The sequence below is a fragment of the Apiospora hydei genome (genome assembly GCF_038363865.1).
Source record: "Apiospora hydei strain CBS 114990 chromosome Unknown utg000007l_segment0_segment0, whole genome shotgun sequence".
Classification (NCBI taxonomy): domain Eukaryota; kingdom Fungi; phylum Ascomycota; class Sordariomycetes; order Amphisphaeriales; family Apiosporaceae; genus Apiospora; species Apiospora hydei.
In genome coordinates this window covers 878,576-905,356 of record NW_027117366.1, presented here as the reverse complement: position 1 = coordinate 905,356, position 26,781 = coordinate 878,576, and the positions used below count along the sequence as shown (strand labels likewise).

At 53.5% G+C, this 26,781-nt stretch overlaps 8 protein-coding genes across 8 annotated transcripts; 6 read left to right on the top strand and 2 right to left on the bottom strand.

The window, feature by feature from the left end:
* Positions 1-5,484: 5,484 nt before the first annotated feature.
* PG997_009354 (zinc homeostasis factor 1) lies at positions 5,485-5,884 on the bottom strand (the record flags this gene model as incomplete). Its single annotated transcript, XM_066813669.1, has 2 exons — positions 5,485-5,660; positions 5,710-5,884. The coding sequence occupies 2 exons, from the start codon at positions 5,882-5,884 to the stop codon at positions 5,485-5,487; spliced, it is 351 nt and encodes a 116-aa protein (XP_066665631.1).
* A 5-nt stretch (positions 5,885-5,889) lies between these two features.
* Positions 5,890-7,358, bottom strand: PG997_009353 (uncharacterized protein; the record flags this gene model as incomplete). Its single annotated transcript, XM_066813668.1, has 2 exons — positions 5,890-7,056; positions 7,149-7,358. 2 exons carry the CDS (start codon positions 7,356-7,358, stop codon positions 5,890-5,892), a joined length of 1,377 nt encoding a protein of 458 aa, XP_066665630.1.
* A 2,296-nt stretch (positions 7,359-9,654) lies between these two features.
* Positions 9,655-12,098, top strand: PG997_009352 (uncharacterized protein; the record flags this gene model as incomplete). Its single annotated transcript, XM_066813667.1, has 2 exons — positions 9,655-9,950; positions 10,007-12,098. The coding sequence occupies 2 exons, from the start codon at positions 9,655-9,657 to the stop codon at positions 12,096-12,098; spliced, it is 2,388 nt and encodes a 795-aa protein (XP_066665629.1).
* A 40-nt stretch (positions 12,099-12,138) lies between these two features.
* PG997_009351 (uncharacterized protein) lies at positions 12,139-12,426 on the top strand (the record flags this gene model as incomplete). The annotated part of the gene is made up of 1 exon (XM_066813666.1): positions 12,139-12,426. One exon carries the CDS (start codon positions 12,139-12,141, stop codon positions 12,424-12,426), a length of 288 nt encoding a protein of 95 aa, XP_066665628.1.
* Positions 12,427-12,614: 188 nt separating this feature from the next.
* PG997_009350 (uncharacterized protein) lies at positions 12,615-13,576 on the top strand (the record flags this gene model as incomplete). The annotated part of the gene is made up of 2 exons (XM_066813665.1): positions 12,615-12,928; positions 12,985-13,576. The coding sequence occupies 2 exons, from the start codon at positions 12,615-12,617 to the stop codon at positions 13,574-13,576; spliced, it is 906 nt and encodes a 301-aa protein (XP_066665627.1).
* Positions 13,577-15,885: 2,309 nt separating this feature from the next.
* Positions 15,886-16,104, top strand: PG997_009349 (uncharacterized protein; the record flags this gene model as incomplete). The annotated part of the gene is made up of 1 exon (XM_066813664.1): positions 15,886-16,104. One exon carries the CDS (start codon positions 15,886-15,888, stop codon positions 16,102-16,104), a length of 219 nt encoding a protein of 72 aa, XP_066665626.1.
* A 3,943-nt stretch (positions 16,105-20,047) lies between these two features.
* Positions 20,048-21,984, top strand: PG997_009348 (uncharacterized protein; the record flags this gene model as incomplete). The annotated part of the gene is made up of 4 exons (XM_066813663.1): positions 20,048-20,557; positions 20,649-21,334; positions 21,387-21,790; positions 21,842-21,984. Coding segments are annotated over 4 exons (1,743 nt in total), but the record flags the coding sequence as incomplete, so codon positions are not given.
* Positions 21,985-24,342: 2,358 nt separating this feature from the next.
* Positions 24,343-26,311, top strand: PG997_009347 (lysophospholipase; the record flags this gene model as incomplete). Its single annotated transcript, XM_066813662.1, has 2 exons — positions 24,343-25,705; positions 25,752-26,311. 2 exons carry the CDS (start codon positions 24,343-24,345, stop codon positions 26,309-26,311), a joined length of 1,923 nt encoding a protein of 640 aa, XP_066665624.1.
* Between the last annotated feature and the right edge of the window lie 470 nt (positions 26,312-26,781).

Below are 26,781 nucleotides of genomic sequence, written 5' to 3'. Positions count from 1 at the left end.
AAATCTAGGCCAATGTTCGGTGTCCTGATGCAGCAGGCCCAAACACCCAGGTCTTGTTGGATAGATATGATATAACCCAAGCTGTATCAGGGCGTTGGTTCTATATTTCCAACCAAAGACTTTGCGTGTACCACGTCTAGGTACCCAAAGATCCAAACATAAGTTGAGGAGGGCTGCGGGTGCTTGGGTGGATCTATGAGCAAGGAATGATTCGAAGCAGAGGATCCCTTGTTGCCCAGGATACCCTGAACCTCTTATATCCAGCTCGCAACTACCAGATCATCTGCCCAAGACGTGACCACTGCCTTATATCGAGCTATCTGGTATCAGGTATGGGTGGGTATGATAAACGACTTATGGAACGAACAGCCAATGGGCAAGAGAAGCAACACAACTCAATGTTGGCAGTGGCTTGTGTAAATCATAAGGGCTCAAGATGACATGATGGGGATATGAATGAAACGACGCATGGTACCTTTCTTGCCAGGGTTTAACCTAGCACACCAATTCCAGAGTACAGCCTCCCGGTATACCCCGGGCCAGTATTCATGATCATTGAGGCATCCAACAAGACGGCCAGAGCGTGGGGAGTGAATATGGGTGTGCCTTCGATATTAGTCGCTTACATGGGAGTGTCCTGATGATTGTACAGTGTCACTTGACCTGTTCCCAGAGAAAGGGCACTATATTACCTGCTCGTCCCACGTCCAACGAAATAGTCCCATCGGTAGGAGCGGTCCGTAGAGCGGCGACCAGTCACGCAAGTGGACTTTCACAGGCATTCTACACTAGGGGCTTTATGCATGGTACATCGATAACGTCCTGTGGAGTGTTGTATTCAGGATAGCACCCCACCGGCAAACAGCACAAGGGGTCATCGGCCAAGACGGACAGCTCGTCCTAGACAGTGTCAGGGCCGTGGAGCAATGGCTGACGCTCTGAAACTTCATCGAATCCGTCCGGGTCCCGCCTTGGGTGCTGACATATCTAGCGTACGACCCCACGAGACCGAGTCGGTGGCAACAAAGAGCCGGCAGTTGTCTTGCTGCTTAGGTGGCATGAGTCGACTAGATGAACGACTTGATCTGGGCCTGCTGAAGGACGATCGGGACCAGATCTGGACATCATTCGAAATTACACTGTAGCGTCCGTCAGTGGGATGGTGGTGGGACGTTAGCCGGCCCCGTCACGGGCGAGCTTGACCAAAGTCCCGGAGACGAAGATTCAACCCCTGCTCAGCGGAAGCTAGGCTATGCGATATCGACGCTAGACTTCGGAGCCCCTGGCCGTCTCTGGAGCAGAAGGAAGCATTCTGGCTTTGCTACCAGGTAAAATGGTAGGCCTGCTCTTACATATCACAGGCGCTAAAGTGCAGCTTTGTCGGCGTACAAATGCCACATAAGCTGGTGGGTACGGCGACAGGTCCCAATGCATCCTGGCGTACCAAGTAGCTGGTTTGCCAACATATTCCTGTAGGCCGTCAATTTGGTGGTTGATCGTAGGGATCCGGTTACCGAGCCGGCTCGACGGGCCGAAAGCTTCAACAAAACTGGGCCCCGTGTTAATGTAAGCTGGAAGGGCGGCGAACTGGTACCTTGAGCGTGTGCGGGCTTAGCAGCAACGTAACGGGAAACCCGTGGGCTTCTTGCTGCATGCGATATTGATGTCGGCAGCATGCGAAAGTTTCAATTCGTGCAGCGAAGATCGCTTTTCGATCTCAATGGCCTCAAATGCAACGCACCCCAGCTGCAAAGGCTGCGGCGAGTCTGCAATTCCATGAATCAGAGTGGTGGACTTTGTTACCTTGGTACACGAGGGTGGCACAGGCGAAAGTTCGTGTTCACAGACTGGGGCTCAGTGGGCTTGAAGCGGGACTGATGTTGCCGGAAGCACGTTAGGTATATGCTGACGGACTTGGCAGCATCAAACTCATGCTACCCGATTCGGCTATAGGTACCATGCGCTGGAAGCCTGAATGTCGTGGTAGTGCAGACAGCAGGGGTGTCGGGGCTTGCTGTGGTGTTGTTACATACATGAGCCAAGCGATAATGCGCCGCGTCGAATATCTGGTTGTCGGAAGATCGCCCCCAGTGCATCGTAAATCTCCCGCGTTTCGGGAGCTTGCACAGGATTTTCATGATCGAGTTCTTACAGTTTTGCTTGCAGTATCATCGAAGCATCGAAGCATCGAAGGTATGATGATGAGTTCCTAGCCTGTTAGTAATCATCTCGACTGTGAAAGCACAATTCGCTACCTGGGTCTAGGCTGGCCCATGGATTTGAACATTGCGGCTTGTCGGAGCGGAGGCTAGTTGGAGTATTTGATATCAATGTAAGCCAGTGCTATATCCGCCCCAGGACACCCGCAATCTGCAAACGTACCTTATATTAAGCCAAGGTCACTCCAGACCTGCATCAAGCGTTTCGCCAATTCATCCCAGCTGCGACCTTACTAGGTATGTAGGGCAATACAAGGCATGTACGATGCACGGGGATTGCCAATATATGGTCGTCAATATGGAAGCCGCCATCCTCCAAGAGCTCAACCACACGTGATGCATTCCTGGCACGACCCACTAAATGAAGCGAGGTCTGCGGAAGTAAGATGTTCAGTATTACGTATTACCTCACCCAAGTACCTACATCCTGATCTGATCTGGAGGTCACCAGCAATTTGGCTTCTCGAGTGGTGGAATGGCAACGTACCTCCACATCTTCATCCCTTCGACCCACGCCATCGTGGGCTTTGATGGCGACAAACACACGAACCCGTATTCGATTGCCTGCCTTTGTATTGCATAGCTCTACGTTCCAGCTCGGCTGTAAGGACGATGGTACCCCAAGAACCTCCTAAGGTTGAGATTACTAAGGAAGCTACACAGGAGGCATCACGCCCAAGCAAGCAAATGCTGCCATGGCACCCACGCAGGAGCCTCATCTGCATGGAAGCCCGCTACGACGTCTCCATGTCCAACAGTCTATAAGCGAATCGCCAGAGCTACCTTTGGAGCTGATCGACCTAGTTTCCGGCACCGTCGTGCCGTCGTCTCGGCCGGACTCCCCTCAGCCTGGGAGATACTTGCCACGCTTGTGGTCGACTTACATCAAGCTGACCGTAGATCATGGCACCTGTCGTGACCATTTCGGTGCGTCAATCCCAATATCTCCGGCTCGCATCATCTTCCTCCTCTTACAGCTCACCGCTTAGTCGGCGGTGTCATTGGCCAGATCAGCTCGGGAAGGAATCCCGTAGATTGCAACCACTTTGCCACCCCCTGCTTCTGGTATATTAACTCTACCACCCATGACATGTTGGTGATGAGCCAGCTAAGTTGTTCGAGGATCAGCAAAGCATCTTGGGCCTATCCTCCTTCAGGCTATTGCCCAAGGGCTCCCCTACATGGAAGGTGCCTTACCAAGTCATGGTGCTCCTTGCATGGACGTTATACTGCAGGTGAATGGCTTGCGGGACTTCCCATAACCACAACCAACCCCATTAATCGCCTGTTTGTGTCGTTCCATGCCCCCAAAAATATTAGCCAGATTTTGCGACAAGTGTTATAGGATGCGGGCAGTTGGTCCGGGCCCAAAGGGGCCGCGAAGATACCCTATGAAGACCACCACGTCATGTTCGAGACCGGCTGACATATCTTCTTATCTAACCATAGCTCTAGAACGAACCTTTCTGGCTTATCTGAGGACATCCTCGATATTAGCGCTCACGGGAGTCATGATAGCCCAGCTACACATGCTGCAACAGCCCGATAAGAGTCTCCATCGAGACGAATCCGGCATGGCTTTGGCTTTGGCCTGCTATTCATCTGCTACATGGATATTGCTCTGTGGTGCTTGCCGTTTTATGTGCTTTCAACAGGCCCTAGTGCACGGGAAATCTTTAGTTGGCGGTGTAGAGCTGATATCTCCTGCCGTCCTCATATCTGCTGTGAGTCTCATCTAGAAACCCTCTTCGAAGGTCTAGTTTCAACGGCCATAAGCAGCTAACCGTGGCTTTACGCTTGTATGGAAAGCTCCTGGTTGCTTTCATCACCTTACACATATCCGACGATGCATGATGCAGATATCGAAGCGATGCAATGTATTCCCACTATCGGGTTGCTGGGTACTTGTTCCGCTCCATTATCATTTGCACTGATGGACAGAACCTCAGCGAGTGTCTACGCTACCCTATCAATGTTCTGTGGGGCTTTCCCTACCACAAGCCTCTCGGTCAGCTTTACACGCATCAAGAAAAGGAGGTCCAGGCCCATATACCTACCTGCTTCCGCTAGGTTACCGGAGCTTTGTTCCTTGTATAATATACAAATACCAGACTCGGTATATAGCTCGCTAAACGGTTTGACAAGATTTTTCCGTGCCGCCGCCGAAGCAGTGGAGGGGTTGCATTCATCATGTGTACGTAGGGGCCATCCCGTTGACTTCTATTGACGCGACACCTCCCAGATCCACGACATTGCGATTCGGCAGTGCCTACTACACGCATACTCCAATCAACTTGCCCTCGTATAAATATACATCCCGCCCCCAAACGGCCCAGAGCGTACCGCAACTTCCTCCCATTTCTGTACGTTCTTTGAGGAATCCAAACTCGTTTGCCCCACGGCTTGATGCACCACATCACGCAGCCCATGCAGGGTACTCTAAACCACATCAACCTCAATACCCCGGTTCTAATAAGACAGGTATGCGGTAATCTAATAGATTGCATATCATATCGGGGATGGCCTTACACGATGAATTAAGAGGCGAACGTCTCCGAGAGCTTCATCATTATTTTGCCATGCTGAGACGTGAAGGCAAGAGGGGAAACCCGAGAAAGAAGAACGATCAGCTCCTCTTTCCCTTCCTTATCCACGGCATGGTGCTTTGAGTTATCAATATGTGTCTGATGTGATCTCACCACATGCTTCTGCTATGGCTAACACATAATACTGGCCCAAGAACGAATACGCTCATTGGCAGATCAGAAAATGATGCAACACTGGCCTAGCACGAGGTGGACAGAAATTTGCGGATGCGGGCTGTTGTTGATCCTGAGCAGTTCTACAAAACATCCCTCTATCTCACAAACTAGGTCAGCACGGCCCCTCGGGGGCCATTCACTACCGAGCACGCAATCGATCCTTGTTAATGGATGTCGTCTCAAAATTATTATCTCTATCGGATGACGTGTAGTGACATCAGATGAAAAGCGCCTTTGTAGCCAGCGTCTAGCCCGCGAACCATTTCTTCGCTCGAGGTGTACAGCCGCTCCCTCTATATAGTACAATGTCACAAATGAAAACCAAACGTAACCTCCCAATGCATACAATGGATGATGGCCCAAACCCGCTCAGTATCAGAAAGCGCCGAACAGAACCATGCCTCCCTTCGCCGGTAGTACAACCGGGGCTTTTCTTATGATAATCGCTCGAGGAAAGATCCCAGCCGCCCATATAATAATCACATGAGCCAAGGTAAACATGACTAATGTCTATGCTCGTGGCCATGTTCGTGGTCGTGGCCGTGGTCATGGCCATTGCTGTGGCTGTGACCTGAATGGCCGGACTTGTGGCTGCCAGCGTCGCCATTCTGTGACGGGGGGTACAGAGCAGCATCCCTGTCCCACACAATCATCCACGCATTCAAGAAGACACGGCGGACTCTCGCCGTTGGCACAGTTCGCCGCCAATGCTTGTCCATCCAAAGTACCGTCCGTAGTCATGGACACGTCGAGGTGATTGCAAGTCTCGTCAAGACAGAATTCCGGCTGAATAGTAGCGCTGTGGATGCCATATTCATGGAGGCACTTGCGCGCTGACTTGGCGAGCTTCATGTATTTCTTGCCGCCTTCTTCCGTGATAGGGAATGCGACTTGAACATGCATTGACGCTATAATCTTGGTGTCCGATAGCTGCCAGACATGGACGTGGTGGCAGCTGATAACTCCTCAAGAGCTTGGATATCCTCCTTGATGTCTTGGATATCAATTTGGTCCGGAGTGGCTTGTAGCAGAATGTTTGATGTGGCGAGGGTAAGCGGAATGGCAGATCGTAGGATGATGAAAGTGATGAACAGAGAGACGGCGGGATCCGCATAGTACTTTCCAGGCCAATCGGTGAGCCAGATGATCAAGGCAGTTATAATAACACCGACGTTGCCAAGAGCATCTCCAATGACGTGCAACACCATGGCGTTCATGCCCATGTCGTCGTGGTTGTGTCCGTGCCCCTTCTTGCCTGGCTTCCGCGGCTTGTTGTGGTTGTGCTCGTGATGCCCCGCGGAGTCGCGTCTGTCTCTAGGCTGCCGAGATGATGAGTGCCCCTTGTGGTGACCATTCTCACCAGCTCCGTATCCACTGTGAGGGCTGACGGAACCCCCCTTACCATTCTTAATTACCAAAGGTGAGTTCTCATCTACCTGGGCCTCGTCATTGACGGTGGAAGAACCGTCAACCGAGCTTCCCTCCGACTCTTCCATATTCGACCGGTTACGATCGATGATGTTCTGCCGGAAGCTAGAGGGGTACAAGTTGAGGTCGTCAATGCTTTGCAAGCGGGTGTGCTTAAGACTGCCTGCGCGGCGTCGACCGTCGAGTTTAGGTCCGGAAGATCGGCTGTCGCCCCGCTCAGCAGCGTCACTGTCCGCGGCGAAATTGATGCGGCGGACAGTCTCCGCCGAGTCGTTCCCGTTGGCAGCTCTGGCAAGTGCTACATGAGGCAGGGCATCCATAGCAGGGCCTGCTTCATTAGCGACATGGGCATCGGCGTGGCCTACCCTGCCTTCCTCCGCAGCATGAGCATTGTCGTGGTCATGAGTATGTTCATGGCCTCCATGCGAATGGTCTCCAGGACCATGAGAATGTCCGTGTCCTCCAAGTACGAAAAACCCAATCAGGTTTGAAGCCAGGCCCGTACACCCAACAATCAGGATTAGCTTGGGCTGCTCAATGGTAGGAGGATCGAGTAATCGGGTAACGGCTTCGAGGATGATAGAAACGCAGAGGGCGATGAGGAACACGGCGTTGAAGAATGCACCGAGGATCTCGGCACGCAGCCACTACAACAATCATGTCAGCTGTCGTGTACGAGCATTGGTTGTACGCTTTCACGTCCATCAAGTGCAGATGCAATAGCAAGGGGGTTACTTACACCAAACGAGTATTTGTTCGTGGTCGCTCTCTTGGCTACCGTAACTGCCCAGAGTCCAACAAGCAGAGAAATGATATCGTTCAGCATGTGGAAAGCATCTGCCTGAAGAGCCAGCGAACCGACGATAAGTCCTGATATCAATTCGATGAGGAAAAAGACCAAGTCTATGGCCAGCATAATGCCGATACGCGTCGACTTGGACCAGGCCATCTTGTCGTTTGCACACCAGCTGTCGCGTCTTGCGGGATGTGTATGATTCTGGGATTCCTCGCAAGCGACGCTGGGTGCGAGGCTGCTCGGTTCTTAAACCAGGTCGTATCGAGTGTGCTCGGATGGTATAGGTGGAGCGTAGGTTGAGATCGTCAGGAGGGTTGTATAGAGGATGATAAGCCTGTTTCACGGAGGATAAGGCGTCTGAAATAGTCACATTGATGGTCAACACAATGGGGCGTCGTGGTTCGGCCCAGTATCTCAACGGAGGAGCTGCGGGGAATTGATGCAGGGACCTGAAAGCGTAGTGAAGCACGCTGGAACGAGCGAGGAAGGGAAACTTTCCCAGGGCGTAGAGTCCGTTGGCGCACCGTGGTAGTGTGGGATCGTCGCTGTCAGGGAAGGAGGCGACTGCAGATTGGATTGTGCGCGTTTCGAGTCTTTATGGACCTGTTAATCCACCTACGAAACTTAGAACAACTCAACGATGCATTGCGACGGGAATGGATACTTTGGTAAGAACGGGCAGGAAGAAGACAAGTACTTGTAGTACGTAGGTACGTAGGTACGTAGGCGTCAAAAGGTGATGAGTGTTATCAATCAATCACTGATGGAACTTGTCGGCTCGGGTCGGGGGAGAGAACGGAGTAGTTGCCGCTGGAATTTGAATTGGACCCAGCGGGACGAAGGTGTGATGTGATGTCAGGTGCCGAAGAGGTAGTTGCCACTCCAAACTGACGGGTCGTTTTCGTTTTCAAGAGATGCAGCACCAGGTATCGCGGCGCTCCTCCTGCTCTGGCTGCCTGTGTCCTTCTTCCTTCCTGCTGCAAGCGTTGGATCTAGGGCAAATTCTCCTCTGCAGTTCTAGGAACGTCAATTGTTGTCCCTCCCTCCTTATATAGGGCACGTATGCCGAAACAAACAAGTGGTAAAGCATTTTTTTCGTTTAGATTATGAGTGATTGCCGACAGCCAGTATCCTTGCCTTCAGGCGAACTAGCTGGGACCAACCGTAGTCACCATACCTCTGGACCTCCCGCATATGTGCTTTGCCAACAAATGTCTCGTAATTGTCTCGTTTCCCCTCATACCTGGTTTGAACTTAATCCGTAGAGCAACTGGAAGCGACAGCATCGCCATCATATGCCGCGGGTTATGTCTGACTCATTGGTAATCGCACCCGAGTTTTGTTCCTCTTGGCCACGGATCCATCAAGGGTCTTGCTTGTGACCGCCGTTCGGGTGGCATTGCCCGGGAATTTCTCCAAACTAATATCGGAGGCCGATATCGATCGAGTTCGGCCTGGGTCACGGCTCCGGCTGCTACAAGTTCCGAATCGTACCATACAGCAAGAACCCCCATTCTTACGACCTGCCGCCCACGTATCGAAATGTCTCCATCGGCTGTCCCGCGTCCTTCGGCATAACGGCTGAATAAAAGTGACTCAAGTCATGCATGCACTTTACGAGCTTGACTAACAGACTGTGAACTCAGTATTTTTGTGAGACTCTCTCTCCTTCTTGTTTCGGCAGGAACACAAATCATGACCTACATATTAGCACCAACACTGGACTTGGAGCAGCCAGTTATGGGATTATTATATAATAGCGCACAGCAAAGCTACGGAAGGTTACCGTCTATGTGGGATGTGGTTTCTGGGAATTGTTGACTCGGATCATTCCATGGTTCTGTTGCCATCGCCATGCTAAGAAACAGACACCCGAGATTCCTTCCACTGAGGAACCATTAACGACCTGCCCGATGCATAGCTATAGGCACGAGGAGGATGGTGTAGATATCCCCCTAATGGCGACAGCGCTACCCTCACCATGCCATGCCGCCCTGTACACATTAGGGAATTAATGTTTATCCTACTAGACATGGTGCTTATCCTACTGGACATAACACGTAACTAGATAAGTAGACCTATCGATTATTTGCGGAAAGTGTTTATTATACCAGAGGCAGCGTTGTCGCTATTAAGGGGATAGGGGCATAAGAGGAGCCCTAAGTCCATATTGACCGTGATATTTATTATGCATTTAGGTAACGCCCAGTCGCGTTAAAACCCCCCCGCCTCGCCTCCAGGTGATTGGTTAAAACGTTGCCCAGCGACCGAGAACGGTGAGTGAGGATCCACTTACAGAAGCTCGCGTTCTCCGTAAACATCCCCATCCATTGGTTTTTAGCCGTTAATTGCTGGATGTCCTTTTTTTTCTCTCTTCATCGTTTGATGGATAAACGGTAAGGTAAAGTCACCACAACAACGGTCGAACACCCTCCTCAAACCGCCCAAGATGGATGTTCAGAGTCCGCCGAAACGGATGACGCGAGCTCGTGCTGCAAAGGCAGGAAGCGGCAGCACCAGCAACAGCAGCAGCGCTCCAACGGCTAAACCAACCCGGGCAGCTGCCGCCACCAAGGCAACCGCCGCCACCACCACCACCACAGTTCGCACAGCTCCTTCGACCAAACGGAAAACTAGAGCCGACGAAGAGAACGATGAGGAATCCCAAAACACCGCAGATGAGCTGGCGCCCACATCAGCAGACACCATGAACAAGCCCCCAGAGCACGCGGCAGGCCCAGGAAGGTTGTTGAGCCTGCCCCTACGCAGCAGCCAGAGCAGACCAATGATGAATCTGCCAGCGCTGCCGGCACTTCCAGCACTGCGACAGCGTCAACGCGGGCAACTCGTGGGAGGGCAAAGAAACCCGCCACAGGGCCCGCGAACCCTGAGCCGGCCAAGGCGACCCGAACCCGCACTACTCGCAAGACTGCGCAACCTGACGAAGACAAGGCCGATACGCCTTCAGAGCCTCCCAAGAAGTCGGCGCGAACTCGTGCAACTGCCGTAACCAAAAAGTCGGGCACTGTATGCACTACCGCCACTACGAATCCCACTCCCGGCCTCAAGTCAGCCGTCTCCCGGCCCGCTTCTAGGGTTGTCAGCGTTAAGAAGTCGGTGTCCTTCCAGGAGCCGGAGAAGGAGAACGTCGTGCCTGCTGCTACGGCCACAGCAACAACGAAAGCTAAAGATAAGAAGGCCGAGACAGCGACGGGCATGCGAGCCAAGCCAGTGCGGAAGACAGCTGGCACTGCGGCCAGGGCAACGCGCGCGAGTACGCGGACAACCACCAGTGACGACGACAAAAAGGAAAAGCCAGCTCCTCTAAGCCCTAAGAAGGATACTTTGAACCGGTCTTTATCCCGAGACTCAGATTCGGATGATGAGTTGGCCACTTACGAGAAAACACCCCTCAAGCCCATGATGAAGAGCCCTGTCAAGCCACCCAGCACTTTCAAGATGGCCGATTTTGGTTTCCCTACCAGCGAGAAGGGAGACGAGACAGAGGAAGCAGCGGAAGGCCAAGCCGAAGACGCTCCTGCCAGCACAGTTCTTACTAGCCCAGCTCGAAGGCCCGCATCATCGCCTTTCAAGGATGCGATGAAGTCGCCTGCCAAGAGAGTCGAGGGAGTTCCGTCGTTGCTCTTCCCATCCAAGGATGCCTCAGATTTGACTCAGTCACCCACCAAGGCTTCCTTGCTCCAGTCTCCTGCCAAGAGACCTCAGGCGCCATTAGCCCGATTCCAACCCCCGACAAATGGCGAGAGTGACCGGCCCCAGTCACCATTGAAGATGTCTCTTATGGGGTCTCCCGCCAAACGTCCCGCATCTCCGATGAAACTTTTGGGCTCGCCTATCCGCTCTGCAGCAACCAAGCCTGAGGATTTGGCCTCGACAGCTGCGGTGAGCACCTCTGGGGAAGACAGTGCTGAGGAACACGAGGGCCATGAAGTATCAGAAGTGTCTGAAGCTCAGGAAGAGATCCATGTAGCAGAAAATGACAGCATGGACAACGGTTCGGTTGAACCCGAAGCCGTCACTGTAGAGCAGCAGCCTGACGCGGAGATCAATTTTGACTCCCCTCAGCAGCTCGAGTTCCCCGGTCGCTTGTCTGCTGTGCTTCCTCGACATGCCGACCCTGCTCTGCAGGAGAAGCCCTCGGCGGCCCCTGATGCAGCTCCTGCCCAAACAGAACAACCCATCGCGGCCGACACCGCCGAGATTGAAGCGCAGCCTGAGCCGGTACCTGCACACCCCGAGGCACCGCAGGAGGATGACTGCATGGATGTCGACATGGACGATGCCGAGGAGGATAAAGCTCATGACATTAGCCCAGAGTCTTCCCCTCCCCGCTCTGCAATCAAACCAACTAATCCCATGTTCGGATTGCGACAGAAGGACATGGTTCCTTATGATTCTGACGAGTCCGAGGATGAGCTTGCCTCTAGTGGACGGAAGTTTCAGGATGAGGCAACTCTCACATTGAGCGCTGTCCCTGCTACCCCCACCCCGGGAGCTTCCAAGACGCCCAGGAACGTCCTGCCCAGGAGCGCCATCAAGGCTGCTGATCGAGCCATCCGATCCGTCTCGCGAGGCTCAAAGCTCGGCTTCACCCCTCTTACTAGGCAACTGAGCGACTGGAGAGCAGGCAGCCCTCTCAAGCTTGGCAGCAGCCAATCAAGTACACCAACAGAAGATGCTGGCGAGGAGGACCTTTCTTTGGTCGAAAACAGCACCCCGAAGTCGAATCGCGCCTCACCGGCCAAGAGCTCGTACTTTGAGGATGAGATGAGAGTGAGAGCAGAGATGGAAGCCGATGAGTCCGAAATTAGCTTCGATGCCGATGCGGAGATGTTGGCGGCCTTGGGAGGCCGACATTGGTGCAAACTATGATGACCCCGTCTTTGATGACATCCCCGTGACCGAGGAAGACATGGAGCTCGCCGCCGAGGCCCATGAAATGTCGCTCGTTGAGCCTGACCAGGCCGACGAGGTGCTTGAGCATCAACCCAACGACGATTCTATCTCTGAAGCTAGCCAGGAGTACGGAGACGAGAACGCTGTGCCCATCGATCCAGCCTTGCTTGGCGGTGCTACTGGCCGGTCCCGAGTGACAATCGCTGGTGTACCTCCTGCCACCCCAGTTCGTCCTTCTTCCATGCGCACCTTCAACACTACAACCAAGGTCCCTCTTAAACCAGCCGACGATGACACCCCCTAGAAGCGCGAAGCGTCGCAGTGCTAGCGCATCTCGTGCTCAAGTCAAGCGCCCCGGAGGTCTCTCTAGAAACGCGACCGTCATTTCATACTCGCCGACGAAGGAGTCTGAGGATGATGAAATGGATCTGGATGACGAAGACGATGAGCAGCCGCCCGTCACCCCCGTCCAAGTCCGACCTTTGGTCGGCGATGGGCACGCCAGCACGCACACCTCGCAAGGATCTTAACCCCGCTTTGTTGCGAGGCGCGGTCTGCTTCGTGGATGTGCACACTACTGAAGGCGCCGACGCGAGTGCCGTGTTTGTCGATCTTCTCACCTCGATGGGCGCTCGCTGCGTCAAGACCTGGACTTGGAACCCTAGCAGCCCCAACGAAAGCGAGTCTTCGCAATCGAAAATTGGAATCACTCACGTCGTCTTCAAGGATGGTGGTAAACGTACAATGGAGAAGGTTCGCGAATCTGGTGGTGTCGTGCAGTGCGTTGGAGTCGGCTGGGTATTAGAGTGAGTACAACGATTTCAAACACGCTGCTGGACTTCAGAACTAACGATCATAACAGCTGTGAGCGCGAGAACGAGTGGATGGATGAGGCCCCGTACTACGTTGACACGAGCCTTGTGCCCCGCGGTGGCCAACGCCGCCGTAAGAGCATGGAACCAAAGGCTCTGGCGAACCGTAACGGCACACTCGTTACGCCCATGAAGCAGACTTCGGCGCCCCGTGACTGCCAAACCGTGCCCAACAACCACGTCAGCCGCCGTGATAGCACCGCATGGATGCGAACGCCGTCTGATCGCGACGAAGACGAGGAGATGGACGCGGTCGGCGAAGAAGACTGGGATGCCATTGGCATGCTCACCCCAGTTCCCAAGACGCCAGCGCCCGAGACCATTGCTCGTTTTGCCATGGACGTGGCTCCCGAGACCCCGGCTGCTCAGACAGATGCTGAAGATGACGATTCGCCTGAAAAGGACGCGATGCTCATGCGGACTGCACCGCCTAAGCCCAGCCTCTACGCCGGACTTGGCCAGGGCCTGCTGGGCCGGGAGAAGGACCAGGGTGTAATGATGAGACTGATGGCCGCGAGGCGCAAGAGCCTGCAGTTTGCGCCCAAGATTGCCAGTCCTCTAAGCAAGGCCTGGAAGAACTAGACTTTACTGCATGAACCACGATGGGTAGAATCGGCTGTTTGTTAGGAGGAGTTTGGGGTTGTTTGAGTTTGTATTTGTCTACTAAGCATGACTGGAAGCATTCATCACACATTCGCTTTGACCATGCCTGGGTTGGCTCTCAAAGACGGCTGGCGAACAGGATATTGGAAAACCGCACACGCGTCAAAGGCGACAGCGACGTGGCGGTTGGCGTTCAGGTTGTTGTTTGATACCAATACTTGTCATTGTTCATGTACGGACTTATCGTTGAGGTTTCGGTCAATCATAGATTCCTCACATGGCACACTTACACTTGATCGTTGATATCTATCCTCGCTTTGTGACTGTTTGCACTACTAATTCTTCTTCGGTGGCGTGTAACGATGCTACGGGTCCTAGATATCGGTTTCTGCATCCAACTTGTTGATTTCTCGTTTTTTGTAAGGATGTCCCCAATCCCTGTCTCCTTGTTGATATATTCTCTAGTCAAGTACCTGCCCAGAGCCTAGGCTAATTCAGCTTCAATCCCGTACTACTATGGTTTACTGTTAGTTGTTCATCAGAGACAACAGGGAAGAAGCCCATGGCCAACAACAACAACAACAGTCGGCTAGGTTCCGATTGTTCAATGTAACATTTGATAGGTGGCTCATCGAAGCACCTAGGACCAAACGCACGAACAGTATATACTGATATTCGCCCAGCGGGTGATTCGACTAGCCCTGGAGCGTCGTTCGCCAGTGGTATTTGCCTATCCCATGTCGATTCCCGGAGGAATGCGGCCAATATTGGATATATTGATGGAAGGTCTCGACGTCTGGGTGTGCGTCGTCCAATATTAGGTTTGGGGGCCAAGAGGAATGCTGTCGAGCATCCCCGTCGCCTGATTCGCAGGCGAGAAAGGGGAAACGGCCCGTTGGACGAGGGCAACGGTATACGATTATGGTGTGGTTCATTTGGGGGTTCCATGGTTTGGTTGCGTTGACACTCCCTGGCTTGATTATTTGACGGATCGCCGCTGCAGCGCAGACAGGGCTCACGGCATGGGTTGAGAACAGGTAGGTAGGTAGGTAGGCAAGTAGGTAAGTAGTTGGTAGGTAGCCGACTCGGACGGGTTCCACTCCCTCTTACTCGGTCAAGTCTCGGCCATCTCCTTCCCTGGCATTGAACAAGCAAGTAAGGCGTGTGTGTGTGAAGTTGGGGTTCGTCCTTGACAAAGAGTATCACCATGCAGGCGCCGAGCAACGGCGGTTGGAAAGAGGTATAGGAATGAAAGGTGCGAATAACGAGGGTTCTTGTTTGCTACTGCCACAAAGCTCAATGTCGTATTGGGAGTGGCGCAACTCTCCCCATTGGATGCTTCCTGGGGGAAGCGCACAATCAACGCCAGTTGCGATCCTACACAACAAACCTCAAAACGGCCAGTCGCAATATTGATTGACAGTCCACTCTCACGCGGCCAGAGAAGTTGGGGTCCATGGCCAAAATTGTAAGAGAGGGTGGATGGGAAAGTGTATGTGCACTTGATCTGTTGCAGATTCAGCACGTTTTGCTGACTGCGTGTGTGCGTGTGTGCGTGTGTGCGTGTGTGCGTGTGTAAGCTTACCAGCGGCGGGTACCGCATAGGGCTGATCGGATTCGGGGGCTGAGCGGGCTGAGCACGCCAGCAAAGTAGGTATACTCGCTGATCTCATCCCCAAGTAAGGGGAGGCTGAGTTCTCGCGCAGAGAAACCATACGATAACAGCCGTTGCAGTCACATAAGTCCTGGAATCTGTTTTGGAAGCACATGGAGTGCTGTTATGTTCACCACCGCTACCGCCAATGGCATTGTTGGTTCTCTCCCATACCGAACCAACTGCTGCTGTAAGAAGACAATTCTTTCTTTAGACCCAACACAGCTTTCTGGAGCCATGTGCTTGGTGTTTGCCAGAGTTAGAGTAAGACAAGAAAATACTATAAACGGACGACCTTCTCGTCCTTGTACCCATGGATAAATGGCCCTGACTCGAGAAAGTGCCGCAGCATACGGAACACCGCATCGGCTTCCGTCCTCCTAACAATTATCCATCGCCTTAGCCTTGTCGTTGACTGACTCTTCTTCCTTAACGTGACCTACTTATATCTCTTCACCGTATATTTAAGACAACAACAACTCCGGCAGTGGTGATACTTAAAGCACAACTACCCACCTCCATTGTTGTTGGCTAGGAAGAAGCCTAGCGACTATCGTGCACACATACAAACACGGCCCCATCCATCACACAAGCACATACACATACACACACGGCAATATACACTTCCATCAAGATGCTTGACTCCCGCTCCATGGAATGCCTGTACGAGCACTTCTCGGCTCAGCAGCAACAGCCCGCCCATCACCCGGAGCAACAACGACTGGCCTCCTTCGAGGAGAAGAACATCAAGCCCTCGAACATTTCGAGGGGAGAGACCGAAAGGCCTGCTGCCACTGTTGCGAGAAGCCACAGGAGCTTATGGTTCTTCTGGAGGGCCGACATGTCGCGGTAGGAGGGGGACCGTGGCCCCGCTGCCCACAGGAGAACGCTGTCTGCAAGACAGTGGCCGTTGCCGTGGGCGGCGTGGGAAGGCACACGGGGACGTTCGCAAGATACCTCGCAGGGGTCGAGCACGGGGCGTGTAAAGTACACAGCGTCGTTTTCGAGAGGAGAGCAGCGGGGTCGGGGGAGCTCCGGTCTCTTTTCTTCTGATAGTCTGGGCGTTCTTTGGGGACGGGGAACTATCTGGGGTTTTGGGGGTGGAGGAATCAAAGGTCAGCTGCTGTTGTGGGAATAGGAGGTTAGGCCCGCAACGAAGGTCGGTTTCGGTTGGATTGTTCTCTCAGTCAGTTTCTGTTCTGATCTTTGGTGCTTTCTTTTAGGGGGCTTCGAGTGAGTTGGCCGATCTGCCACCTCGATGTAGGAACACTGCTCAGGGGTTGGGAGAGTATCACCGGGTCAGTAGTCCGAGCAGGATGGCGAGATGGGCCGGTCGAACACCCCACAAGGGTTGGCAAAGACGACCAAGAGACATGGCAGTCTCGCTTGTTCTTCTATAGTCCGCCGTCTAAAGTAATGATTTACCACACCGTCTTCTCGATAAGAACCAGTGATTTCCGGGCCAATTGCCGATTGCTACCCCGGCTGGAGTATTGAAGCAATAGTCACCTGTCATGCAGCGTGTATCCAAGGCCGAAGAGAAGAACTGGGGCAGAGGCGAATGTCGGCTATGGCGCTCAAGGGGGAGACCAGGTCGCAAGGAGACAGACCATTGTAGCAGCTGCAGTCTTCGTGAAGTACGAGCACCGCCCCGAGTGAGGAGGAAACAGAAGCATTTTACGGCACACAGGATTCGGGACGGTTTACCGTTATCGAGGGGTGCGGTCCTAGTCTGGAGCAGATAGAAACCCAAAGGTAATCTCGGATTCTGCAGATCAGACTACGTGCGTATGCAAGACTGGGCGAATGCAGCAACAACGCATGGGAAGGGATGAGCACTATTTGGGCTTCGCCCTATAGCCTCTATTGTTGAGACAACAAACATCCAAAGCGTCTACCTCACCGGTCGATAACGAGGAGCCATCTTTGCTCTGTAGTACAGGATGCCAACATATTGCCGGGCCGATCTGCCATGACCTGATACACATTCGTAACGCAAACCCACTGCAAAATGGATGACCAGAGAGAGACTGAGCGCCAGATGGATGCCCAGCGAACGCTGATAGGTGAGGCAGTGGGAACAAAAGGGCCAGCTCGGCACTACGTTGCATGACGGAGAGCCATTCGGCGCTGCCGCGGTTTCCACCAAATAAAAGAGAGAAGAAATGGGAGGGAGAGAGGGAGAGAGAGACAGAGAGAGGGAGAGGAAGAGAGAGTCCCGCCAGCCTCGCAGAGGTCTACTGGGAAATGTGGTGCAGCTCGTCCCGATCTTTACCGAGTGCAATACGCGCCCATCGAAGAGGAGTGTGCAACGGAAACGGCAGGTGGTTTTCTATTCCTGGAAAGGTATCGTGCCAGCGAGCAGTACATACATACATACAATATGCAGCAGCAGAAACAGCAGCAGCAGCAGCAGCAGCAACGGACGGCCAGCCAGCCAGCAGAGCCAGCCCTCCAAAGAGAGAGGCAGAGAGAGGCAGAGAGAGGGCGGCAAGGGAGAAATGTGGTTGGGGACATGAAGTTCAGGGACTGTAAGGAACAGATGGCGCGATGCAGATTCTTTGTCTGGGAAAGTGTTAATGCAGCAGCACGGTGTGATGAAGCGGGAAAATGCATCGCCTGTCACGCCGGAAACAACAGATCTGTCGAGCCGTGGCAGATTAGATTGGTGGCCGTCGTGTAAGATCCAAGCCCGTGTGGTCGTCCGTCACAAGTGGCAGAGGGGGACTAGGTAGTCGATGGGTCGATAGGTCGAGGAGGTCAATCGGTGGGAGGAGGTACATGACGGGGTCTGGTGGATGACGGAGAAGAGGATATTTTGCCCAGGTGTGACAGCATCCTGTCTCCTTCCCCACAGGGAGATGTCACCAGATCTCGTCGTTGAAGATTTTTCTTTTCTTTTTTCTTTTTCTTTTCCTCTTCTTTTCCTCCTTGGCCGGTAAAACAGACCAGGAAAAGCAACGACGGGGGAGAGAGGGGGTGGTAGTGGTAGGGGTGGCAGGCCGGGTGGGTGATGGTTGACCACCTTTTTACCAGATTTGGAGTTCCGGACTGACCTTGCTGGGGGTGGAGTGGGAAGCACCCGAGAATCCTGTCCATTCACCGAAGACAGCGGTCGGACCAGGTGCCTGATTGGCCCTTAATTTGATTGGCCAGGCGGGCTTGACAACGCAATCGAGCGCCCGCGAGGGGTTCGTTCCAGAGAAAGAAAAGAGAGAAAAAAACAAAACAAAAAAAATAGATACCCAAGATACCTGAGCAGTCAGATTCGTGGATTGCGGAAGGGACGACTATACGACACCCACGTGGCTGGTGTTTCCTGCAACAGCCTTGGGCACAAAGGGCCAGAAAACAAAACAACCGCCTGTGAATGGCACAGTTGGAGGAGGACGGCATCAACCGTCCTTGCATCACTTACCTTGGGTGCGGTGCGGTAGGCAGGTTAGGAGGTAGGTAGCTTGTTGGCAGACAGACCTGCTGGTACATCACCACCAAGGCAGACTTGCGAGACGAGGTGCGACTGGAGTTGATAAGCATGTATTTATCCTCGACGGGAACTAGCCAAAAGACAGAGTGCGTTTCCAAGAAGTCGCACACATACACCCATTCCCTAGGGCTGCTGGGTCTGCTTTGCTCGGCTTTGCTCTGCTCTGCGCTGCTCTGCTGCACCTGGAAATCCAGGTGAATACAAATCGTCCGCCCTTTCACCATCTTCGCCAGCCTCTTCCCTAGTCATTCCTGCTGTTTGCCAAAGTCCATGTCTCAAGTACTTACCTTATGGTTGACCGAGGTTAATGTGGCATCGCTCAAACGACGCCGCGCCTAGACTTTGACATCCTGTTAGTCAGTCTTGAAGAAACCTACCTCCCGATATCAATACGTACCTGCTACACTACAGACAGGTAGGCACTATTTACCACTACCGGCCCTGCGAAATCTTCGTGGCCATTCCATCTATGCATATGTATTTTTGTTTCAGAGCTACGGGTGTTACTTCGGTGCACGCCTGCTTTTTTTTTTATTCTTTTTGTTCTCTTGGAGTCCTGTAATTTTTGGTGTTGCGGTGGTCTTGATCGCGAGCATCGGCTTGTCCCCGTTTCCCCATTCCCTGTCTATTTTTTATTTTTATTGTACGTTTTAGCGCGGGGGACCTGCTCGGCTCCTGCCGCCCGTCCGGCAAACGAGCGAACGAAACCCTCACAGGTGCTTCTGCTACCTACTACAAGCTATATGTACTTAGGCTACTTTTACACCTGAAAGACCGCCAGCAAGAAGATACCCAAGACAGAGGGAGAGAGGTCTACCTGTTGCCTACCTGCCTGCCTGCCGACCTACTGACTGACTGACTGCTGTGCCTCCTCAGGTAGTCCGTCTCCATTCCCACGAGTCGACATTGCGGGTACCTGAACTACCCTATCCGTCCCAGACCTTTTCTCTTTTGGTTGTGGCCCGGATTTTCCACCGAGGAAGCACATTTTCCTCTCCACGCGCATTTGAGAGAGGGGTATCTGCAGCAGCATATTCGCTTCCGTCCAAAGTTGTGCCCAAAAGGATTCTCCCCCTTTCCTCCCCTACCGGCAAGCCGTGCAGCTGGGTAACAACAACAAAGCCATCGTCGTTTTCTGCCTACTTTTTGCTGCCGAGATCGAATTCTGCCCTTCATTTTGGCTGTTTTAAAAATACCTTTATCCAGTGTGGAGCACGTGCTCTTAGGCGAGTGACTTTGCTACACGTTCCCTATGATGTAGTCGGCTTTCCGTTCGCGCGCGCAATGCATCCCGCCCCGAGCTTGGTAGAGGCATTTCCCCAAGTCGGAAGATCCTAGAGCGCCGCCGCCGCATCAGTCCCAGTCCCAGTCCCAGTCCCAGTCCCAGTCCCAGTCCCAGTCCCAGCCTCAGTCTCAGTCCCAGCAGCCGGACCAACACCAAGGCCAGATGCAGTCTGAAGACCAGAGCGTGCAACACCAACATCAACAGCAGCCGTTACCCCACCATCAACCTGAGAATCATATGCCGGCTTCCCCTGATCAATCACCTCGGCCCAGCAGGAAAGACACGGACTCCTCCACGTCTACAAATGTGACGGACGCTACAGCCGTGACCAACGCCTCGTCTGACACCAACGCAACAATCTACAGCGTGGAATCATCACAGTCGATTTTCTCGGTCAAAGATGGCGCGGAAATCTCCAATAGTCGCCGCGCTAGCCGCCGGCGTACCGGCCCCCTTTCGGCCCAGCAAAGGGAAAAGGCCGCTCTAATACGCAAGCTAGGAGCCTGCCAGGATTGCCGCCGACGCCGGGTTGCTGTAAGCTGGATTTTCCCCCTTGCGTTTCGCACGCCGTTACCATGCAAGAAGTAATGGGGAGGGGAGGGTCGGCGACTGACATGATCTATAGTGCCATCCCAACCACCACAATATGACCTGGGAAGACGCCATGAGAAAGTATCGATCTCACAGCCCGATGCAGGAACTGGTACCGCTTGCGGGCCGACCAATCAGCCCGGCATCTAGCCACGCTGCCTTGCGGCATCCCTACGCACAAGATCCTCAGGATATGGACGTTGATTCGACTCCAACCCCTCCTGCTCATCAGACCACGCCCGGCCGCGCGCCGTTGAGTGACTCACGCATCCGAACCCCTTTGCCATCTGGTCCCAGGCTAGACAAGGCCATGACAATGCCTTCGCTTGCAGCTGGCCCGCCATCGTACACAGCTCTGCCCAATATCGACTCGCTCAAATCCGAGCTCGAAACAACCGCTTCTCGGATTCTTTCCGGGCCCCATAAGGGACGGTATAGCTTGATCTTGGTACTTCTTGTCTGCTGGCAAGATGATACGGATGCAAACGTTGCAGCCGCCGTCGAGGAGCTGGCCGATGTACTTGGCAAGATGTACCATTACACGATTGACTTCATCCGAATCCCACCTTCGTCGTCTGATGGTTGCAAGAATTCATCGAGATGGCTTTCTCGTACGATCAATGACTTTATTGATCATAGTGATATGCGAGATGTATTGAAGGTCGTGTATTATAATGGGGGCAGTTTTTTGGACGAAAACCGGGAGATGATTCTGGCAAGGTGAGAGCGTCGCTTGACTGTTCTTATCAATGACACAGCTGACTCGTCGCAGTGTGGAGGACACGGAAAGAACGTCGGCAATCCGATGGAACGGCCTCCAACAGACCCTCGAAGAAGCCTGCTCGGACACATTAGTCATTATCGATGCGCCATTCTATCCATCCTTCAAGATGGTACGCCAAAAGGGTGTTCTCGAGATCATTGCCGCATCTACCTCGCAGGAACAATACAACTTGATCGGCAGGAATAGTCTCACGCGGGCACTGACGGAGCAATTGCGTTCTCGCATCAACCAGAGGCCATCAGATGCTCTTTCGGCAGCCGAGTTTCACTCGAGACTTCTGGCACTCTACCCCGAATCGTCCACGAGAGGCACCTTGGACTGGACACTGTTACTAGAACGCCATCGCCGTTGCACCTGCAGATGTCAGGGAACTGGAGGCTTCCCTCGATTACGTTAGCCCCGCTGCAACTCGCACCACCCAAACCCCCTTATTTAGTCCCGAGGCCAATGGGGGCCTCAACTGAACCTGTCGATTCGACTAACCGACGAGACGCTCAATATTGAGAGCTGGACCAACTGGCTTCGCATGCTACCGGAAGGCATCAAGGATGTGAAGGTCGATGGTCCCTACCATACGTTTAGGTGATCTACACCGCTTGAACCAAATTACGTTTCCCCCCTAAAAATTTAGGACGACTTTATGAGCCACGAACTTACTAAGAGGAGGAAGGAAAAAGAGACAAGGCGGAAAGAAAGAGAAGGATGTATCCGGTCAGATGTGGATGAGGCAACCAACCTGGGGTTTTTGATTTTGTTTTTCTCGTTTTCTTTTTGTTTCACGTCTCACCGAATGATGAATGGCTGCCCTGACGAATGCAAGAAAGAGTTGGCTTGGCTTGAAAGATGGACTGTACGATTTCGTGCTCACATAATACCCCCGATTGTTTTTGGCTACTTCCCCGATCCAGCAACAAAGGGAGGGAGAGGAGTTGTCCGTGTATTAGGTTATCGCATAGAAGTTGCGTGCATTGTTACGATACCCGTAAATGGAAAGAAGGAGCACATTTTTGGCTACAGCATAGGCGCCCGAGTTCGTTCTCCGGAAGCATGAGCGTGTCGGGGAATATGAGTGCACCGCGTCGTGGGCGTTGCGCTCGAAGAAGTACAACTTGTGCCTTGTTGTTGCCGAGGAGAGAGTCAGCAGGATCGATCATACATCGAGCCTTGAAGGTTCACGACCCGAGGCAATTAGCTTTCGCACCTGATCAAAATGACCGTGGTGGCTGCCGCAAGCACCCCGAGTCCCCGACTCTTTTTCTTGTCTTCGTCCTATGGACTGGATAGCTGACAAATAAGAGGGATTGGATGGAACACAGGAACAGACTGCGAAAAAGAATTACGCAAGAAAAGGCGTAGTTACGCACACAGCACTTTATCTGTCAGCACCACGCCATGTGTATGTCTTGTAGGTCTTTCTTTATATGGATGCTGTGGCGATACAGGAATGAATGAGCCACGGAGGAGTTAGGTTGGGCTGACAGGCGTGCGACGTGATGGCAATTGATTTGATCTGATGGCTGACCGTCAGTCAGACAGACGAGGCGAAAGGCGGAAAAGGGGGGCTGCGGCCGCCTTGGCGTCAGTTATGTCCTGATCCGGGCTAGGGAGCAGGCGACAGGCACGGAAACGCGGCACCTCTGATCTGCGTTACCCCGGAGAGTGCAACCTCAGGACCCCTTACGGTCCGCAGGCCACACGCCTTGACGCCTCAGGGCCACCAGACAGTAACCAGAGTCAGACCCCTACCGGCTGCAAGGCACGACGAGAGGAAGGGTGTGTGGTGCGTTTTCGGCAGATGGTTGCAAGATACGAAAGTTGAAACGCATGCTGTCATCCTTGTCGGGGAATGTGCTCTCGGCAGCTCGGGGACGACAGCCACGCCGTTTCATGAGATGGGAACAGCAAAAGGCCATAGCCTATTACATCATTGGCTTACCGGCCAAGAAGCTGTGTGGTCCGTGTTAAATAGGGCCTCTTGGGCCTTTTGCCAACCCGAAGCTGACATGACTAGGATGCGGCGGAGATGACTGACTTGGCAATGCAAGCCGCAATTTGGTGCGCAGTCAGTCAGTCGACAACAGCAGCAACCCTTTTTTATACGAGCACTAGCTGGCTAGCATCCCTTTAGCTCGCAGACACACGCGCCCAGCCAAGAGCCACAGCACCAGCGATACCCAACTGCCTGTCGACACAGGTACCGTGCCTCGACGGGTCTTACCCGCGTGCCGTGGTACGGGCATGGATGGACATCTCAATAAAATGCCGATAATAGAGATCGCTAACTAATATCTGCATGATTAGTTGAAAATCATCAGGATTCAGGATCACCCCCTACTCCACCTGGGCCTTGTTTGTACCTAACAAAAAAAAAACAAGAGACGCTTTTTTTTCTCGAGATCGATGATCATAACAAACGTTGGTTGGATACACAACATAGGCAGCACTTTTTACCCAATTCATTAGGTCTGTAACGGATATTTGCGTCGCGTTTTTTACACAAACGGCCAATCAGCCTTTTGCGCAGCCTCTTGCTTACTCTTCATAGCCTGCCTCTACGCCGCATGCGCGCGTCAAAATTACTGGCTCCTTACCGACAAAAGTCCCCATCATAACACCGACCCTTGCCGGCACTCCCGGCAATAGGACACCAGCGAAACCAATACTCCATACTTCCCATCCTACGTCGTGTGTGAGCCGCGGTGGGCTGGCTGGGGGCAGTGCACTCCGGTGCTGTTGACGCTGTCGACTCGACTCATTCTTCTATTGATATATTTAGATTCGGCCTTGCTCACTCTCGCTCAGAGTTTTGGTTGTTTCTCGATTGATTAATTTTTTTCTTTCTCTTTCTCTTCATCGCTTTCGAGCACCTGCTTTTCCTATCCCACTGTTCCCTTTGAACGGGCGCAACGCATCGCTGGCGTAACGAAAACACAGGCACGGCCCGATGCATTCGAGCTTTTCACTACTATCGCTGGCCTCGCTGGCCCTGGCCTCGCCGAGCCTCGTCTCCGTCTCGTCTGAAGTCGGAGATGTAATCCGTCGGGCGCTCCCGGACTCGCCCTCTGGAGGATACGCGCCGGCCGAGGTCAAATGTCCCTCGACCCGGCCCACAGTCCGCAGCGCCAAAAATGTTTCACAGCAAGAATCCGACTGGCTGCGAACACGACGCGGCAACACCGTTCAGCCCATGATTGATTTCCTGCGTGGAGCCAACATCGCCGGTTTCGATGCGCAGACCTACATCAACAACCACCGACAGAACCTGACGGAACTGCCCAATGTGGGTATTGCGCTGTCCGGCGGAGGCTACAGGGCGCTGATGAACGGGGCGGGTTTCGTGGCCGCCGCCGACAGCCGCGTCGCCGGCTCCACCGACCAACACGGTATTGGAGGACTGCTGCAGTCGACGACTTACCTAGCTGGCCTATCGGGCGGAGGCTGGCTTGTGGGTTCCATATACGCCAACAACTTCTCGACGGTGCCCCAGCTCCGTGATGGCAGCGCCGGCTCCGACCTGTGGCAATTCAGTCGATCCATCCTGAAAGGACCCAAGGAAAACGGCATTTCCATCCTCAACACGGCTTCCTACTGGGATGACGTGCATGACGCCGTCGACGCGAAGCGAGATGCCGGCTACGAAGCTTCCATCACCGATTACTGGGGCCGCACGCTCTCGTATCAGCTGATCAATGCAAAGGACGGCGGTCCTTCCTACACCTTCTCGTCCATCTCGCGCTCACCTGGCTTCAATGATGCCAACCAGCCTCTGCCGATCCTGGTGGCGGATGGCCGTTTGCCCAACGAAAAGGTCGTCGCGCTCAACTCGACCGTGTACGAGTTCAATCCGTGGGAGATGGGCTCGTTCGACCCTAGCGTATTCGGTTTTGTGCCCCTGCAGTACCTCGGATCCAACTTCTCGGCTGGATCTATTCCCGACAACGAGAGATGCATGAGCGGCTTCGACCAGTATGGGTATGTCATGGGCACTAGCAGTTCGCTCTTCAACCAGATTGCCCTGCGAAACATCTCGTCGGAGAAAGTCCCAAGCTTCGTTACCAACGCGATCGAGGGCCTCATAGAACGTATTGGCCAAGCCAACGATGACATCGCTGTCTACTCTCCCAACCCTTTCTACCGCTACAACACCAAGACCAACCCGTCCGCGGAGGAGAAGACCCTGACCCTCGTTGATGGCGGCGAGGATCTCCAGAACATGCCCCTCCACCCCCTCATTCAGCCGGAGCGCGGCCTCGACGTCATCTTCGCCGTCGACTCGTCGGCCGATACCGACAACAACTTCCCCAACGGTACGGCGCTGCGAGCCACCTTTGACCGCACAGCGGAGCCCATCAGCAACGGCACCCGCTTCCCCCGTGGTGCCGGACGCCGAGACCTTTATCAACAAGGGCCCTGAACCAGCGCCCGACCTTCTTCGGGTGCGACCCCAAAAACTACACCACGGGCGGCCGGGCCAACGGGCCCCTGCCGCCGCTCATCGTGTACGTGCCCTCATGGCCTACACGGCCTGGGGCAACGTCTCGACCTTCACCATGAGCTACAGCGACGCCGACCGCAACGCCATCATCCAGAACGGCTTCAACGTGGCGACCATGGGCAACGGCACGACGGGCGACATGTCGACCAAGTGGCGCACCTGCATCGGCTGCGCCGTCCTGCAGCGTAGCATGCTCAAGACCAACACCACCATGCCCGCAGCCTGCCAGGAGTGCTTCCAGTCCCACTGCTGGGACGGCACCACGGACAGCCGGCCCATCGCCGGCGGCTACCAGCCCAACGCCGTCATCGGCATCCAGGAGACCAGCGCGGGAGTCAGCTCCCGTGCCGGCGATTTCAACAAGGTCCTGGGTCTGGTGTCGGCGGTTGTCGCGTCGGGCCTGGTCCTCGTGATCTAGTTAGCAAAGTAAGGAGATTTATTCGTTATATGAATATATGTATATAGATGAGAGATGAGAGATTGAACAGCAAAAAAACAGTGCTGATTGATGTGTTCCAGGATGGCATGGGAGTCAGGTTTTCGAAACGTTTTCACGATCTTGTATAGCATATAGGAGGCAGACTGGCGTTGGACAATCCAGCGCAGGCAATTTGAATATGACCAAAACAATACTTCACTATGGAGGGTCTTCGTTCATTCTCGGTGATGAATGACTCTTACCGTTGGCCTTGTTTGACTCCATTGTGTACCTGGTCTCAGTCAGCCATGCGAACACCTTCTATTGTCATGCCTGTGCCTTCTTGAAAGTACTATTCTCTGGATCATTAGAAGACCGTTCTATTAGTATAAAAAGGATATGTATGTTCCTGAGGATATGACGATGCCCTTTTGCATAGTCAATGCACCAGATATACTTATTGTAATGAG